At 40.4% G+C, this 16,650-nt stretch overlaps 1 protein-coding gene across 1 annotated transcript in view; it reads left to right on the forward strand.

Annotated features, from left to right (window-relative positions):
• The window catches only part of CDYL2 (chromodomain Y like 2), an 80,861-nt gene extending 65,424 nt beyond the window's left edge, over positions 1-15,437 (forward strand). The window contains exons 4-7 of the mRNA XM_077831405.1: positions 6,264-6,436; positions 10,885-11,095; positions 11,758-11,901; positions 14,778-15,437. Coding sequence (XP_077687531.1) covers positions 6,264-6,436; positions 10,885-11,095; positions 11,758-11,901; positions 14,778-14,936 — 687 coding nt within the window. The 3' untranslated portion in view covers positions 14,937-15,437. The remainder of the gene's footprint in view (positions 1-6,263; positions 6,437-10,884; positions 11,096-11,757; positions 11,902-14,777) is intronic.
• The last annotated feature ends 1,213 nt before the right edge of the window (positions 15,438-16,650 follow it).

Raw genomic sequence — 16,650 nt, forward strand, 5'->3', positions numbered from 1 at the left:
AAACAAAAAACCCCACAATCTAGACAAAGCAGTAGTTTTAATATATTTGGATTTCATCAAAGCAGAAGATGCAGGACCGAGGCTCAGCTGGCTTAAATTGGTGATTTGGCTGATTTACACCAGCTGAGGATCTGGATCTGATCTTGTGAAGTTTTGCTCATAACATTAAATCATTAATTCAAATAGGACTTGGGTAGGAATAATTTCCTGTCAAATGAAAACTGGTTGAAGGGCTATAAAAGAAAAGTTAATGATAAACAGCAGTGTATTGAGTTGGGGAAGATATCTACGGGGCCACTACAGGAATCAGTGCTGGATTTGATCAGGAAGACAAAATAAACTACATTTTAATGAATTTCACAAATTATATTAAAAAGAAAAGGAGTACTTGTGGCACCTTAGAGACTAACCAATTTATTTGAGCATAAGCTTTCGTGAGCTACAGCTCACTTCATCGGATGCATAAAGTGGAAAATACAGTGAGGAGATTTATATACACACAGACCATGAAAAAATGGGTGTTTATCATACACATTGTAAGGAGAGTGATCACTTAAGATGAGCTATTACCAGCAGGAGAGTGGGGTGGGGGGGAGAGAAAACCTTTTGAAGTGGTAGATAGGTGAAAATACCAGAGAAATAGTACATGGGACCCTACAGAGATTCTGGAAACAGACAGAAAGTAATAAAAGGTAATATATTATACTGAGTTCAGTGGGGACTTCTGCTTAAAAAACAATGCCATGAACTGGACCAAAATGATATTCATTTTGGAATACTGCTAGAAAATACACAGTTGTGTAGTCCAAGAAGCAGATTTTGTGCTTGTCCTGTGTGATTATCAATAAGTATGCTACGTCTATTTATGTATGTTTAAACATCTGTAGGAAAACAATCTAGAACACAGATATTCAATGAGAAGTGTGAAAAACTATAATGCCAAAAGAGACTTAAGAGTCTGATAGCGAACTGCAAATTAGAGACAAATGTGCACCATGGAATAGTAGAAAAGCCAATAAAATTTTAGACTGCACAGGCATCATATCAGAGAACCAAAGAATTCTGTTAATCTAATCAGCTTCTGAGCACATCTTTACAAAAGAAGTATTGACAAATTTAGAGAGGAGCAACAAAAATTATCAGGAGACTGGAAGGGCTGACCTAGGGATAGGCTTTCCGGTTTTTTTTTTTTCTAATTTTGGGTGTTTATATTAATATGAATTATGTCCCATTTGGAGGGGGTGAAAATAAGTTCTCATTTATATTTTTAAAATGTTTTCCCTCAATGTCAGAAATTTGGCCTCCTCTGATTCAACTTGATCTCAGGGATCAGTTCCCAGGAACTGACCTTTAAAGTCCTTTGGTTCCCTCTGCAAACACACAATCTTCAGCACTGGGGGGAGGGGAGGGGAAGAGAGAGAAAATTGGGATGGGGGAAGTGTTGTGTACATTTAATAAAATTTCTCAAATTGCTGCTTCTGTGTGGTTTTACACATCAAAACAGATATTTGTTCTGAGGTCTAGAAGGATGTGGGAGGCAGACCAGTTGAGAGTCTCTGGGTAAAAAGATAAAAGGGGTAAAAAATAGGGTGACATCATAGTAGGGGTCTACTGTAGCCCACCAAATAAGGAGGAGGAGGAGGTGGATAAGGCATTTCTAGAACAAATAACAGAAATATCCAAAACACAAGACCTGGTAGTAATGGGGGATTTGAACTATCCAGACATCTGTTGAAAAAGTAATTTAGCAAAACACAAAATTTCCATTAAGTTCTTGGAATGTGTAGGGGACAACTTTTTGTCCCAGAAAGTGGAGGAAGTAACCTGGGGTAACAACCATCTTAGACTTGATTCTGACCAACATGGTGGAATTGGAAGTGAATCTGAAGGTGGAAGGCATTTTGGGTGAAAGTGAGCATGAAATGATGATTTAATGGTTTTAAGGGAAGGAAGGAGTGAGAACAACAGAATAAGGATAATGGACTTCAACAAACTCGTAGAACTAGTAGGTAAGGTCCCATGGGAAGAAAAATCTAAGGAAAAAAGGAGTTCAGGAGAACTGTCAGTTTCTCAAGGAAACAATATTAAAAGCACAATTGCAAACTATCCTGAGGTGAAGGAAAGATAGGAAACATAGTAAGAGGCCAATATGGCTCTATCAGGAGCTTTTTAATGACCTGAAAAATCAAAAAGAAATCCTACAAAAAGTGGAAATGAGAACAAATTGCTTAGAAGGGGTATAAAAGAATAGCACAATCATGTAGAAATAAAATAAGAAAGACTAAGGCACAAAATAAGATACACCTAGCAAGGGACATAAAAGGCAATAAGAAGAGGTTCTTTAAACACATTAGGAGCCAGAGAAAGACTAAGGAAAGTGTAGGTCCTCTGCTTAGCAGAGAAAAAGAGCTAATAACTGATGACATCAACAAGGCGGAGGTGTTTATTGCCTATTTTGCTTCAGTCTTCACCAAGAAAGGTTAACTGGTGACCAGATACTCAACACAATTAATATTAACAACAAGGGGGAAACAATGCAAGCCAAAATAGGGAAAGATCAGGTTAAAGAATATTTAAGTAAGTTAGATGTTTTCAGTTTGGCAGGACCAGATGAAATTCATTATAGGGTACTTAAGGAACTAGCTGAAGCAATCTCAGAACCATTAACAATTATCTTTGAGAACTTCTGGAGGACCGGTGAGGTCCCCAAAGACTGGAGAAGGGCAAATATATCTTTGAAAGGGAGAATAAAGAGTTCCCAGGGAATTATATACCAGTCAGTCAGCCTAATTTCAACACCTGGAAAGAGAGTGGAACAAATTATTAAACAATCAATTGGTAAGCACGTGGAGGATAATAGAGTTATAAAGGAATAGCCAGCATGGATTTATCAAGAACAAATCATGCCAAACCAACCTAATTTCCTTTGACAGAGTTACTGGCCTAGTGGATAAGGGAAAGCAGCAGATGTGTTATACCCTGACTTTAGTAAGACTTTTCACAAAGTCCCACATGACATTCACATAATGAAACTACAGAAATGTGGTCTAAATGAAATTACTACAAGGCAGCTGCACAAATGTTAAAAGACCTTACTCAAAAAGTAGTTTTCAATGATTCACCGTCAAACTATCAGGGAAATTTGTGGGGTCACCAGGGGTCAGTCCCTAATACTATTCAATATTTTCATTAACCACTTGAATAATGGAGTGGAGAGTATGCTTATAAAATCTGCAGATGACACCATGCTGGGAGGGGTTGCAAGTAGTTTGGAGAACAGGATTAGAATTCAAAATGACTTTGACAAACTGGAGAATTGGTCTGAATACAACAAGATGTGAAATTCAGTAAATCCAAGAGCAAAGTATTTCACTTAGGAAGGAAAGATCTGCACAACTACAAAATGGGGAATAAATTGGCTAGGCACTAGTACTGCTGGAAAGGATCTGGGGGTTATAGTGGATAACAAGTTGAATGAGTCAACAATGTGATGCAGCTGCAAAGAGGGCTAATATTCTGCAGTGTATAAGCAGGAGAGTCGTATGTAAGACATAGGAGGTAACTGTCCTACTCTGCTCGGCACTGGTGAGGCCTCAGCTTGAGTACTGTGTCCAATTCTGGGCACTACACTTTAGGAGAGATGTGAACAAACTGGACAGAGTCCAGAGGAGAGCAACAAAAATGATTAAAGGTGTAGAAAAGCTGACCTATGAGGAAAGGTTAAAAAAAAACTGAGCATGTTTAGACTTGAGAAAAGGAGACTGAGGGAGGACCTGATAAGAGTCTTCAGATGTTAAGGGCTGCTATGAAGGTGACTGCGATCAATTGTTCACTGAAGGTCAGACAAGAAGTAATGGGCTTAATCTGTAGCAAGGGCAATTTAGCTCAGATATTAGAGGAAAATTTCAAACGATAAGGGTAGTTAAGCTTCCAAAGAAGGCTGTGGATTCCCCATCTCTGGAGATTTTTAAAACAGTTTGGACAAACACCTATCAGGGCCAGTCTAGGTTTAACTGGTCCTGCCACAGCACAGGGGCTGGACTTGACTTCTCAAAGTTCCTTCAAGCCCTTCACTTCTATGATTCTATCCATTTAAATCCAAATCTAGAAATGTTTATGTGGGAAAATGAAGAGAACCAGATATACGTATGGGCTAAGAGTGAAACAAGTATTTGAAGGATGACAGAGGAAGAGAGAAATTGTAGATGTGCATATAAACATATGGGGATGGGAACATTACAGTGGAATATCAGGAGGAACTAACTGACAGGAGAGTCATACCCTATGATCACATTTGAAGCAAAACTCCCCATTACGATCCACAGGAAGTTTTGCTTCTAATTTGGCCACACAATATTGCCCAAAGATGTTGACTATATTATAGAATCTGCCAAGGAAACAGTGGAAGTCCCAGTGTTGGGGACATGTAAAACATTAGAAAATAGACTGACGAGAACAATCCTATAATAGCAGGGAGTTGGACCAGTCAATCCAACAGATCTCTACCTCACACAGTTCTATATCTTCTGAAATAAATGTTTAGCTTTGATCAGGTCTAAAATCATATGCAAAACTTTGAGTAGATTGTAGCTGTGAAGGGAGAACAACAAAATTTGCAAATGCCATTCTACCCAGCTGCATTTTTGCATGAGTGTGGGTTAACAGACTCAAGAGGACTGAGGCTCTGCCTTCATGATTTGGGTGTAAACTGCCCTCACAAAATTAGTGCTGCCATTTTTGTACATGAATTCTAGCTACAGAGCTGAGAACTTCTGCCTCTAACTACCTGGTTTTCACCCACAGTCATGATTGTAAGCATTCGAATGTGCACCTACAAAAGGGAGCTTTTACCTTCTGAAAACTTACCCTGCCATTTCTCATGTCCAAGTTTAATACATACTAGAATTCAGATCTTTGTGTTTGCCCATGCAGATCAGGTAGATAGACACCATGCTACATGATTTTCACAAGCAAATGCAAGTTTGTTCCCATAAGTCATAGAATGTGTGTGTGCAAAGCCTGCCCAGAAAAAGTGGCATGCATAAAATTGCACCTGTACATTTAGTGACATTTGTTCAAATAGATCTAGAGTCTGTACAGCGCTTCAGAGATGTAAAGCACTTTGCAAGCTTAAATAGTGAAAAGAAGTAGTTGCCATCTGAATGTCTTATTTCTCTACATCTGTAACTCATCAGGGCAAATTTTGCAGTCTCTGAAAATTTACCTGTACATCCAAATCTTTCAGCATAAATTAGAGCAGAATTTGGCCCATCATGGTTAGGGTCCTGAATTGGTAAGGCACTTAAATATGTACAAAAGTTTAAGGATATGCGTAGTCTCACTAAATGAAATCATAGGCTCACTGGAGTCGATAAGATAACTGCCATTGATTTAAATCGGCAGGATTTCACACGTAGAAGTCAATAAGAGTAGTCAGTCAACAGGGCTACTCACATGCTTAAAGTTATATATGTGCTTACACACCTTGCTCAATCAGGGCCGTAATGAAAACTACCTGCAGAAATTTATGAAATATTGTTCCCCTTTTTAAAATGATTAGGAAAGATGTTGTTCTTGCAATAATAATAGCCTTTTATTTCAACACCAGTGTGTCAAGGTCTTAAAGATTTTGACTAGTGTTTATGAATAATTTGATCTAATAGTAAATCAAGTGGTAAATTAGTCATCTTTCTAGTGGCTTTTATTACTATAGCATTTGTAGACTTTAAAAATGTCACTGACCATAGTACTATAAACAATAAATTAGCCATAAATCTACGCATTTAAAGTTGTATTGTTCCACCTGACTGATACAGACTGCCCTAACTGAACTGGTGAAAGAACTGAAGGCCAGGGTTTATATATTTCACTCAAACACACAGAGCTTACCATGCTATTGTTGTGGTAACAACTTTGATGGTACAATGATGTACATCAGTTTATTTTTTTTAAAGTCATAGGAGCAGAACAAGAGCCATTTGAAATCTGTTAAATATCAATAGAATAACACATTCTAGGTAACCAGAATTTCCCACACAGGATAAGCAAAGAAATACCACCTTGTCAAAAATGGATCTGAATTACTGCATGTCCATAAAGCACTTCAAAGATGTAAGGGCTTTGTAAACACTATTATAATTCAAAGTACTTAAGTTACAATGGCCAAAATATACATCTCTAACAACAAGTACAGTTTTATACAGCAAGAGAAATTATCTTGCAAAGGCATGCATGTCGAACTGTTTACTTTTCTTTATCCACAGATCATGAAGGAAGTTCGGAGAGCATTGTGCAATGCATCAGCTGATGACAGTAAACTCTTACTTCTCAGCGCAGTGGGAAGTGTATTCTGTAGTGGCCTAGATTACTCCTATTTAATTGGCAGGTTATCCAATGACAGAAGAAAAGAAAGCACTAGGATTGCAGAAGCTATAAGGTGACCCAAGCTCACATGTGATCTCTAAATTATGAAATGCAGTGTGTGATTCTAAAACATATTTGTCAGATCCAAGAGTGTTGTATATTTAAGTGTTGATTGTATGCTAATTTCAGTCCTACAAATTCATTTAACAAGAAAAAGGAATGGGTTTGCTGTAGCTTTTTCTTATGAGACAGAACTCCTTTATTTCTAGTATGTGTTAAAATTTATTTAGTTCCACTACCTCAGTGTATTTCAAAATTCTTCCTCTAGTCTCAAATTCAAATTGAGATGTAACTTTGTTTTTTAAATTAGCTGTAGCTTCATGTTTTAACATTGTTCCTCGAAGCCAGATATTTTACTTGTTTCAGTTTTCATCATTTTAATGAGTTTCAGTACAAATGGGGATCTATGACTTAGTAGTGTTATATTAATATAGCAGGCTTCTAATGTATTTCAGAGCCTTATTAGAAAGGTTTCTGATATTTTTCTTACATTTAAATCATGTAATTTATACGTAAATGTAGTTCTATGTTCAAAACTAAAACATTGTTTTGCTTAACATATCAGATTATTTTAATAGAAACACAGGGTTTATGAAGTACTGTCTATAAATCAGTCTACACTACAAACCGTCAAGTGTTCCCATTATCCACAAAGGTATAAATATATGACCAGATCTTCAGCTGGTGTGTAACAGTGTTACTCCACTAGAGTCAATAGAACTACATCTTTTTACACCAGCTGAGGACCTGGCTTAGACTTACTATTTCCTACAAATAGGTATTCCTCTTTTGAGAGCTTTCAAATTTTATGCAGTACATTCTGACATTATTATGAAGGAATCCAACTAGAGGGGATGGTTTGCAATAGATCTGGACTTCAGCTATATTAGGACAACTTGTTTAATTGTTTCATGATATAAATTAACAGAATTATCTAACAGAAGCCAAGCCATTTTAGTAATGACCTCAGTCTGTTGATTACCAGTGTCTTGGTTACTGCTGTGACTATTGTCAGTTTCAGGGCAGTTGCAGTCTTGGGCAAAGACCCACATCTCACTCCATCCTGACTGGGGGTTCTTTAAGGCTACACAGTTCCCTGCCTACACTGTAATCTCCCCAGCAAGCTAGACTGCCCAAAAGGCCAGTGTTGGTGCTTTTCTTTCTCCCCGGGGGCTGCAACCTGTGTATTTCCCTCAGTTATAAGTTATCACACAGCTCATTCTAAGTAAGCACATGTATTCTTATGATAAAAGCATTACAGGGAAAACACATTAAAAACAATAAAAGAACCTACATGTATGCTAAAAAGCTGACCAGAGCTCACCCCAACCCAACCTTGAGCTCTGGTCAGTCCTTCAAAACCCACAACTGGGTTTTCCCTATGGTAATAAGTTCATAACTGTCTCAGATTCAGAAGCAGAATCCCAACTGCAGTACAGCTATTTCTTTATACAGCTTGGACATGTGATCTGCAGTCTCCAGGAACAGATAATCAGCCGACAATTACCCATTCCTCAGGGCACAGCTTCAAAAGGCGGAGTTTTTGCATAACTGGAAGTGGGGAATTAACTCTCCCTAAGTAGATTTCCTGGGGAATACCTCACATTTAATGTCCCAAAGTCCATTCTTGCCTGGCACATTTTCAATGTAGACCTTTGAACTCCTGGGCCTCACATCACATCTGCCTCCTGGACGTTACATACAATCCCAGCTCACCAGAATATATAAGATTTGCATTGAATACAAAGGACCCCAAAGACACTTCAACTTAATTCAGTAAGGTCTCCCAAGAATACACAGGAAATTGCCATATCGGTCACAACTATTACAGTACAATTTGGATACTTCTATTAGATATTTCTGAAACTCAAAGTAGAGATTAGATTTTATGAGCATGGAAATACAATATTCTTAAACTTTTAACTTAACTGTCAATGCTTTTCTGTTGCTCGATCATTCCCTGAAAAGGGAGAAGAGTTAATTGACTGACACAAAATAACACTGTAGTGAGAGAGAAAATGTTGCTTTGTCAGTGGTTAGGGTGCTCAAATGTATAGTAAGTTACCCATTCCCATTTTCTGTATCAGCTGAGAGTGGAATGTGTTTATATCAATATTATGAGAGGAAAAGAAGAATTCTCACAGTATATTCCTTCTGTCTGTGCTACAGCTTTCATATGTTGATCACAGCCTAAAACAACGGGATTGCACTTTATTTGTTTCACAGGCCTTTTGACGGACTAGAAGCCCTGATCCTGCAATGAGAGCACTGTGTCCATGCCAAGCTCATTGCAAGATTCAAAAGTGCACATGAAGACCATATTTTCACATCTCCTCTTAGTAAAAACAAAAGCCTTCCAAACATAACATTTTCCCCTCTCACTGTAATAAGTTCCACTGTGCAACAGTGTTTACAACTTCCAGTGCAATTCTAAGAATGTCCCCTCACATTCTGCTCTCCTCTCCTGGGGTCCCCACTTTCTCCTTGTAAGACTGTCTTGTTTCTGCCGGGCTGCAGACTGTCTCCCCATGCAGAACATTTAGCTGCTTCTGATCTATGAAGGCAGCCACAGGGGCAAAGGGAGATTCCTCTGCCTTCTGCACTTAGCAGTCTGGGAGTCTTGATTTTCCTCTGCGTTAGGCTTTTCCAGTTTCTGATCTGTACCAAAAATCAATAGGCTTGTGCCCATTGGTGCCCAGAATACTCTGAAATTTTGGAATTGATCAAGGTTGTCACATTACAGGCAGAGAAATACATTTGAATTAATCATTGGGCCTTGCTTTGCTCAGCCAAGTGTGAACTATAATTTCCCTTAATCCCCTCCTTTTCCAGTAATACGTCTTTGCCTTCTGAACCCATCGATAGAGTACTCCTTACTCTACTTGCCTTGCCTGATAACCTGTTCCTAAGTTTTATTGTCCATTGTATGAGGTGGAGCTCCTGAACTCCATCTTCACTCCTTATTTTCTCAAGAACTCTTAATATTGATCGTGCTGTACCTCTGAAAAACATATCACTGTTACTGTCAGTCCCTTTCATACATTGTAAACGCTAATGTTGGGTCATCTCAAAGTCTCCTCTCTTTTTTTATTTTGTTGTTGTTTATACTAAACCCATTTCTCTTATATCCCAATCCAGCATAGTACCCCTAAGGCCATGCTTAACTTTAAGCCTGTATGTAGTCACATTGACTTCAATGGGGCTAGTCACATGGTTAAAGTTAAGCATACTCCTGTGCTTTGCTTAAATCAGGGCCTTAATCTTTCCATGAGATCTGCTATCATCTCCAGCATCCAAATCCTGCTCTCAGATGCACAAGTATAGGTCTCCTTGAGCTCAACAGGAAATCTGCAAGCACATCCAAGGGCAAATGTCTTTAAAGGAATCGTGTTCTTCCACAACATACACCATATGAGACTTGGCCAGTAACAGTATCACCTCTTGCTTTGCGTTTTCCTTCTGCTAATATAATTCAGTATTTTGTTTGCCTTCTCTCTTGCTGTGAACTGGTTTGATGGAACCCATAATTTGTCCCCAATTACACCCACGCTTTTTCCTGATCAATGTACAGACTGTTCTGTTTTGCACTGATTCCATACCCTTGTTCCTAGAAGGCAGGTGACTTATTTCTAATCTCTTATTGCACTAAATTTACTTTGTTCTAGCCCTCTCACCTAAATGAGCGAACCCATTTTGCATTCAACTGCATTATTTCCTCTTCCCCCCCTTCACTTCAAATTTGCTGTAAAAGGTGGGACATGGAGATCTTTGTTATACTTTAATCTAAATCACTTCTAACAAAGATCCATCAAGTGATCTCTGGATACCACTCTTATAGTCTCATTTCAATGTAGTTTTTTCCAGTCTGTGGTTCCCCTTTGTGCCTCTCTCTTTCAGCTTGTGTGTATTCTTTAGATCACCCTGTTTTTATCTCTATTCCATGGCTCAGTATGATACCTTACCATTAATCTTTGATGCAGAGCCTTGGGTTCTTTAACATAAGTATACAACACTGCACCCACTGAGTTTTCCTCCTCTTTCATTCTGCAATATATTTAAAGGACTCCATCAAGTTAGCTAAGCAAGACCACCTGAATCCATGCTGACCTTCCTTGAATAGAGTGAGAGCCACTAAATATACAATCCATCCCTTATTGGTCCAGAAATAATACTAGCCCTAACCATACCGCAAAAAGTTACCGTGTTCCAGGCATTCCAGTTACTCCACACAAATCAAATCCAATTTAAGAGAAATCATTTGATCTTCCATGGTATTCTTATAAATTAATTACAGACAAATCAGCTGAACTGTTCATCTGGGGAAAAGCCCAGCTGGAAAATAGAAGGCATAAAAACTGAGCAAGGCATTTGACATTCAAATCTGTTTTTTGATAAGTAGTTTAAACTCAAGAACTAATTTAAGTGTTTCCCTATTCAAGAACTTCCTTTTTTTTATTTTAGGGATTTTGTAAAAGCTTTTATTCAATTTAAGAAGCCAATTGTAGTTGCTATCAATGGCCCAGCTCTTGGGTTGGGAGCTTCTATCTTACCACTGTGTGATATCGTTTGGGCAAGCGAGAAGGCTTGGTTTCAGACCCCATATGCGACGATCCGACTCACTCCAGCTGGCTGCTCATCGTATACATTCCCACAAATACTTGGTGTTGCTCTGGTAAGGCACTTTTCTCCTAGAATTGCTCAGCAGGCTTGGTTAATTCCATACTGTTTTGCACTGTTTTTATGACTGTCACAGAACTTGACACATTTTACAGTCTCTGGTGAAGAGAGGCTCAAGGGACATGAGAAGAGGGGCCATTTTCAAGGATGCGTCAGGAAAGGGACAAAGTGCTTTGGCAAAGCTAATCTGGGAGGTTTCAAAGTATCTTTCTGCTCCATGCTAGACTCGTGCAATGGCTAGTAGTTAATAAGGTACACTGGGGCTTGACACTGTGCTGTCAGCTTCACAAGTGTAAATCTGGAGTAATTCCATTAGTCACTTAGTTTACCCCAGTGTAAAAAAAAGATCAGAATTTGACCCCCATAATAGCTTATACTTGCTGTCATGGATCAGTGCCATAGAATTGCCTATGTACTGACAGTTACTCTTGTAAAATCACTGACATCAGTATGCTGATATGAACAGCTAATGTATTTTTTTTAATTTGCCCATACCATGCTTAGATGTCAGTGCCAAAAGCACTTTATAAGTACTTCTCTCTAAGGAGAAGGATGAAAATGTTTGCAGGTCTTATTTGACCATAGCATCAGGCATATGTGGTGTAGGAATGAAGGAAATCACCACCCAAGATCTTGAGTGAGCCTTTTCTTTTGCAGGCAAATGAAATGTTGTTCTGCGGGAGAAAGCTAACGGCACAGGAAGCCTGCAGCAGAGGACTTGTGTCACAAGTATTTTGGCCAACAACATTCAGTCAAGAAGTGATGCTGCGAGTAAAGGAAATGGCATCTTGCAGTGCAGTGGTAGGAAATCTATCGGCTTTTGTTTCTATCAGCTAGATTACAACTTGTATTAAGGAATTAAATAGAAACCTGTTCAGGTATAGGCAAAAGGAATATATCGCTATAACTTCACCCTCACAGGGAAGGTGTGCTACAAAGGCTGATCATGTACTGGAGGGAATTCAATTCTCAACTCCTGTATTAAAACCTCTGTAGAGGGGGGCTAATGGAAGGAAGTCTGTGCAAGGATTGCTCATGGATTTCTTCCCCAATTGTTTCATTGGGAGGCAGGTTTTTTCACTTCCCCCTTCCCAATATGGAATGAATTGTAGGGCTCATTGATGAACCTGGGGGATCCACACACAGAGCCAGGGAGTCAGCAGGAGACCTGTACCTCCATGCTGACTCTCTGTCCCTCCCTGAAGCTTCTCCTCTGCTCCCTGCAGCATGCCTCCGATGGAGTTGCATTGCCACAGCCTTTAAAAGAGACCCCTCCCACAATGAAGGGGAGCCAGTTGCGGGGGAGGGGAAATGTGTCCCTCCAGCTCCTGCTTTCATCCATCACCAGGCTACTAACTCCCTACCTCCCCCTCCCCCCCCCCCATGCAGAGCATCTGACCCCACAGAGCATTTTCTTGAAGTCTATGCAAGGATCTTGGGAGCAAAATCTGGTCCAAGGGGTCATTACTTCCCTGTTTTCTGATTGCAGCTTAGTGGCTGTTAAAACCTCTGCATAGCCCTCACTTTCCAAAGCCCTTTTCCTTGAGACATGTATATTCCTGCACCAGCCCCATCTAAGCTTTTAAAAGAAATGTAACGTAAACAGAAACAATGAAAACCACAGCCTCCCTGGAATAGCACTAATAAAATGAAAGCAACTGGTAGCCATTTGTACTTAATTCCTTAGTTATACTGCATGTCACTGGCAGTCTTAGCATTCCTTGACTTCACTTAAAAGACCTGTCGTTCAAGAGACAGTAGAGGCAGACGATTTTTAATTAAATCAAGTGTAGATTACATCTCAGAAAACACACTCAGAACTAAATCCACCATGAATTGGTCTTTGGAAACGCAGCATAAGCTTATCAGATCAGGCTGATACGTCTTATATTATATGAGCTGGGAAGCTGGGGCAGCGAGTTGTATAGGCCCGTGGTGCCCAGGCTCTAGCAATATTCAGGGCCCTGGGGCCCAGCTCCACCAATGTTTGGGAACGGGTCTCTGCCCTGGCCCCACCTGCCACCCCACGCACCTCCCCCCAAGTGTCTCCCGACTCCCACGCACCTCTCCCGGCCCCCCCGGAGTATCCCTGCCTCTCCCCTGCAGCTCCACGCTGCCTCCACTCTTCTGGCGTGCCCCCACCCACTAGTGGCAGGGCAGGCTGCCCTTACCCTGCCCTTCCGCCTTGGACCCCTCCCTTTTCCAGCAGGACCCTCCACCAGCACAGGGGGCACCCTGCCCGCAGTCACCACTCCTGCCCCACATTGGGCAAGGGGCAGCCCCATCCTTCACCCCCAGTGAGGCTGCAGTGAGGGGCAGCAGCCAGGGCCGTCCCTAGCTGTTTTGTTGCCCTACGCAGCCCCAGGCTTCCACAGAGGGGAGCAGGGGGGGCTGGCCACAGAGCTCCACAGGGGGGCTGTGTGGGAAACCCCCCCCCAGCCCTCTGCGGGGGGGGCTGGCCCCAGGCCTCTGTGGGGGACAGGGCCTGGCCACTTCCTGTGGGAAGTGGAGTGACCCGGCCCCAGCCTGCTCCTCTCCCCTGGCTCCCAGCCACACCACCGCCGAGTGCTGGGGGCGGGGTGGTTACCCCCTCCCCCCAAGCCTGGGAGGCAGGGGAGCGGAGCAGGCTGGGGCTGGGTCACTCAACTTCCCACAGGAAGTGGCCAGCTCCTGTCCCCCACGCAGGCCTGGGGCCAGCCCACCCCACCTCCCGACCGCCATGGAGGCCTGGGGCCCCACACAACACCCCCTCCCCCTCCCGCCCGGGGGTGGAGTTTCTGGGCACCAACAAAATTTCTACGAACCTGCCACCTCTGGTAAGCACTCTGAATCTCATCCTGCATTCTCCATTCCCCCCACACACACGGATCAAGTGTACAATAGCATCTTCTACTGAGGTCTGTTAGATTGAAGGAAGGTGTTAAGATATGACCAAACATGAGGCTACCTATCAAAAGGGTTAAAAATTATAAAGGAGTTAGGAGTCTAGATTGAGCTCAAAAGTAGAACAAATATAATGGTCTCCTTCGAGTTCATTGTGGACAACTGTGCATAAAAATACAAAACAAAAATCAACACCACCAAAAAAAAAAAAAAAACCAACAACCCTGCTGCTTATAATTGACCCGTTTACAGTCTATTGAGAAGAAACACAGTTCTGGAATAGCAATGAGTTACAGTGCAAATCTGACAGGATATCTTAGTCTAAGACTCAGTTGTTTGGTAGAGCTTGCTCCCTTTTGTCTCCCTTTTCTACAAACACTAATACCTTGTATTAACCTCCTGCCCTTGGAACACAGTGAAGCATGGAACATATCCCAATTTTGTTTAACTAATAGAGTTCCTTTTGGGTTTTGTATGTAAAAATAAGTAAAGGAGACAACCTAATTTGGCTTAAAACACTTTCTAAATTAAGGTGGCCTAAGTAAGGCCCCTTAAATCACTCTTTACTTTTGAAAATCTTCGTGCTAGTGCATAAATACAAATGCCTGGCTGAGTATCAGCAGCTTCCACTGACGTCAGGTGGAGTGGTGGCTGTTTAATACCTCTGAAAAATCAGGTCCAACTTCTCTACACCACGGAGATAATTATTTAAGTGGTAAAACACTGTTAATACTGCTGTCCATAATAAGTTGAACAGATCAAAAAAAAAATCTTTGCTAATATTTTCACTTTAGGTATTAGAAGAGTCTAAATGCCTGGTGCGGAGCTTCCTGAAATCTGGACTTGAAGATGTGAATGAAAAAGAGTGTCAGATGTTAAAACAGCTGTGGAGTTCTTCCAAAGGACTGGATTCATTATTCAGCTACTTGCAAGACAAAATTTATGAAGTCTGAAGTCACAGTTTCACTTCAAGAAAAAACATTCCAAGTGTAAACAGAGTTCAAACATTACTTGTGTTTGAAAAGCAGAGGGAACGCATCCTTGAGATGAATTTGTGACAGTGTATCTTAATACAGATGGTTGTGTCAATTTCCTTGTGAGCTAAATGGAGAAGTTACACAGCTATTTTGTGTAATCAAGATGGAGGCAGGCTTGATCAGTGCACATAAATTCTACTGAGTGCATCATTCACATGCTCATCCAGTTAGAAGTGTACATTCCACGTGCTGAAAAGCACTACTATGGCCCAGTAAGGCACACCATCTGTAATGATTTATTTTGTCTGTCCTTTTTTTAAACTTGCTTTGCAACAAATGTCTGTGCTGACACTGAGGGCTCAATCTGAAAATCAGGTCACAGTAACACTCTGCAGACCGAGATTACTATACTTCAGAAATATTTTAATTATTTTTTTAAGTTCTAACAATGTAATGGAAAAACCTGATAATTTATATGTATAATATGTAAAGTTAGGTTTGTTTGTTTGTTTTTTTTTGGGGGGGGGGGGGAACTACTGGGATTTTTTTCTTTCATTGAATTTATTTAACTTATTTATTTTGTGTTTGTATGCAACTGTTTGTTGATCATACAGATATTATTTTCATACTTCCCTTGACTGGATTAATGGTTTCACATGAGAATGCAAGTGCCCCAGTGCATTTTTAACAGTGAGGTGTGTATACAATAAAGAACATACAGAAATCACCAAATGTGTGGGCACTAATAGTGACAGCCATGTACGTACATGTTCCTTTATGTGTGAAATTGTACAAAGATGTATTGAAGTCGAGTTCTAGTTTGTTAAACTTTTTAAGGAAAATCAGTGGAAGCTGCAATTGTGAGTCCCACACAAGTCTCTCTTCACTTCCTGCCTTCTTGAAGAGCATTGAAGGGCTTGCCAACAAAATGCTTTAAGTTTACTATTTTCCTATTAGCTGGACATTAATAACAGGGTGTGTGGTGCCCTTATGTGGCATTATATTGTTCTTCAGGTTTAAACATCTCCTTTTGGTCTGAAGTCTAGAAACAAACCCTTGTGAGCCTTAGTCTAACTGCCTGATTGCTCAATTGTGGGATAATTAATACTCTGGAGGCGTCTGGGTCTGAGATAGGAGTTTTATAAAACGGTGCTAGGTTTTGAACTGGGTGGAGACAGAGTTTTTGTTTTGCTTTTCCAATACTCCATGGCTGGCCACCCCATGATCTAGTTATGAACAATTAATTAATTAATTAAAAGTCTATGGCTATCCATAAAAACAGTCCATAAGTGACCAAAAATAATAAATCTAATTTGCTGTTTTAAAATGTGACCCTAATATTTTTCAGTGATACTGACTTTTGAACCCTAGATTCAAAAGTCTAGCAGGCAGTTAGGGAGGAAATAATATGAACACATTCAGTGAATCGAACTGCCATGTTAGTATGCCCAAATCAAAATCTCTCAAAGCAGAAAATTTGCACCTTTGTTTCTTTAGTGATTTGTGCACTTGTTCTCCATCCTTGAGCTCACTGACCAGATTACAGTTTAAAAGAACCACAAGTGAGCTGAGGGGTTTGTTCATTTTTTCCTTACAATTTTTGAAAAAAAGAGTCTCAATAAAGTCTTTGTCAGATTGCAAACCGACAATTCTAGTGAGCGATAGGTTTCCACATTTTTTCCTTTTTCAT

This window comes from Eretmochelys imbricata, chromosome 12 (assembly GCF_965152235.1).
Source record: "Eretmochelys imbricata isolate rEreImb1 chromosome 12, rEreImb1.hap1, whole genome shotgun sequence".
Taxonomy (NCBI): Eukaryota; Metazoa; Chordata; order Testudines; family Cheloniidae; genus Eretmochelys; species Eretmochelys imbricata.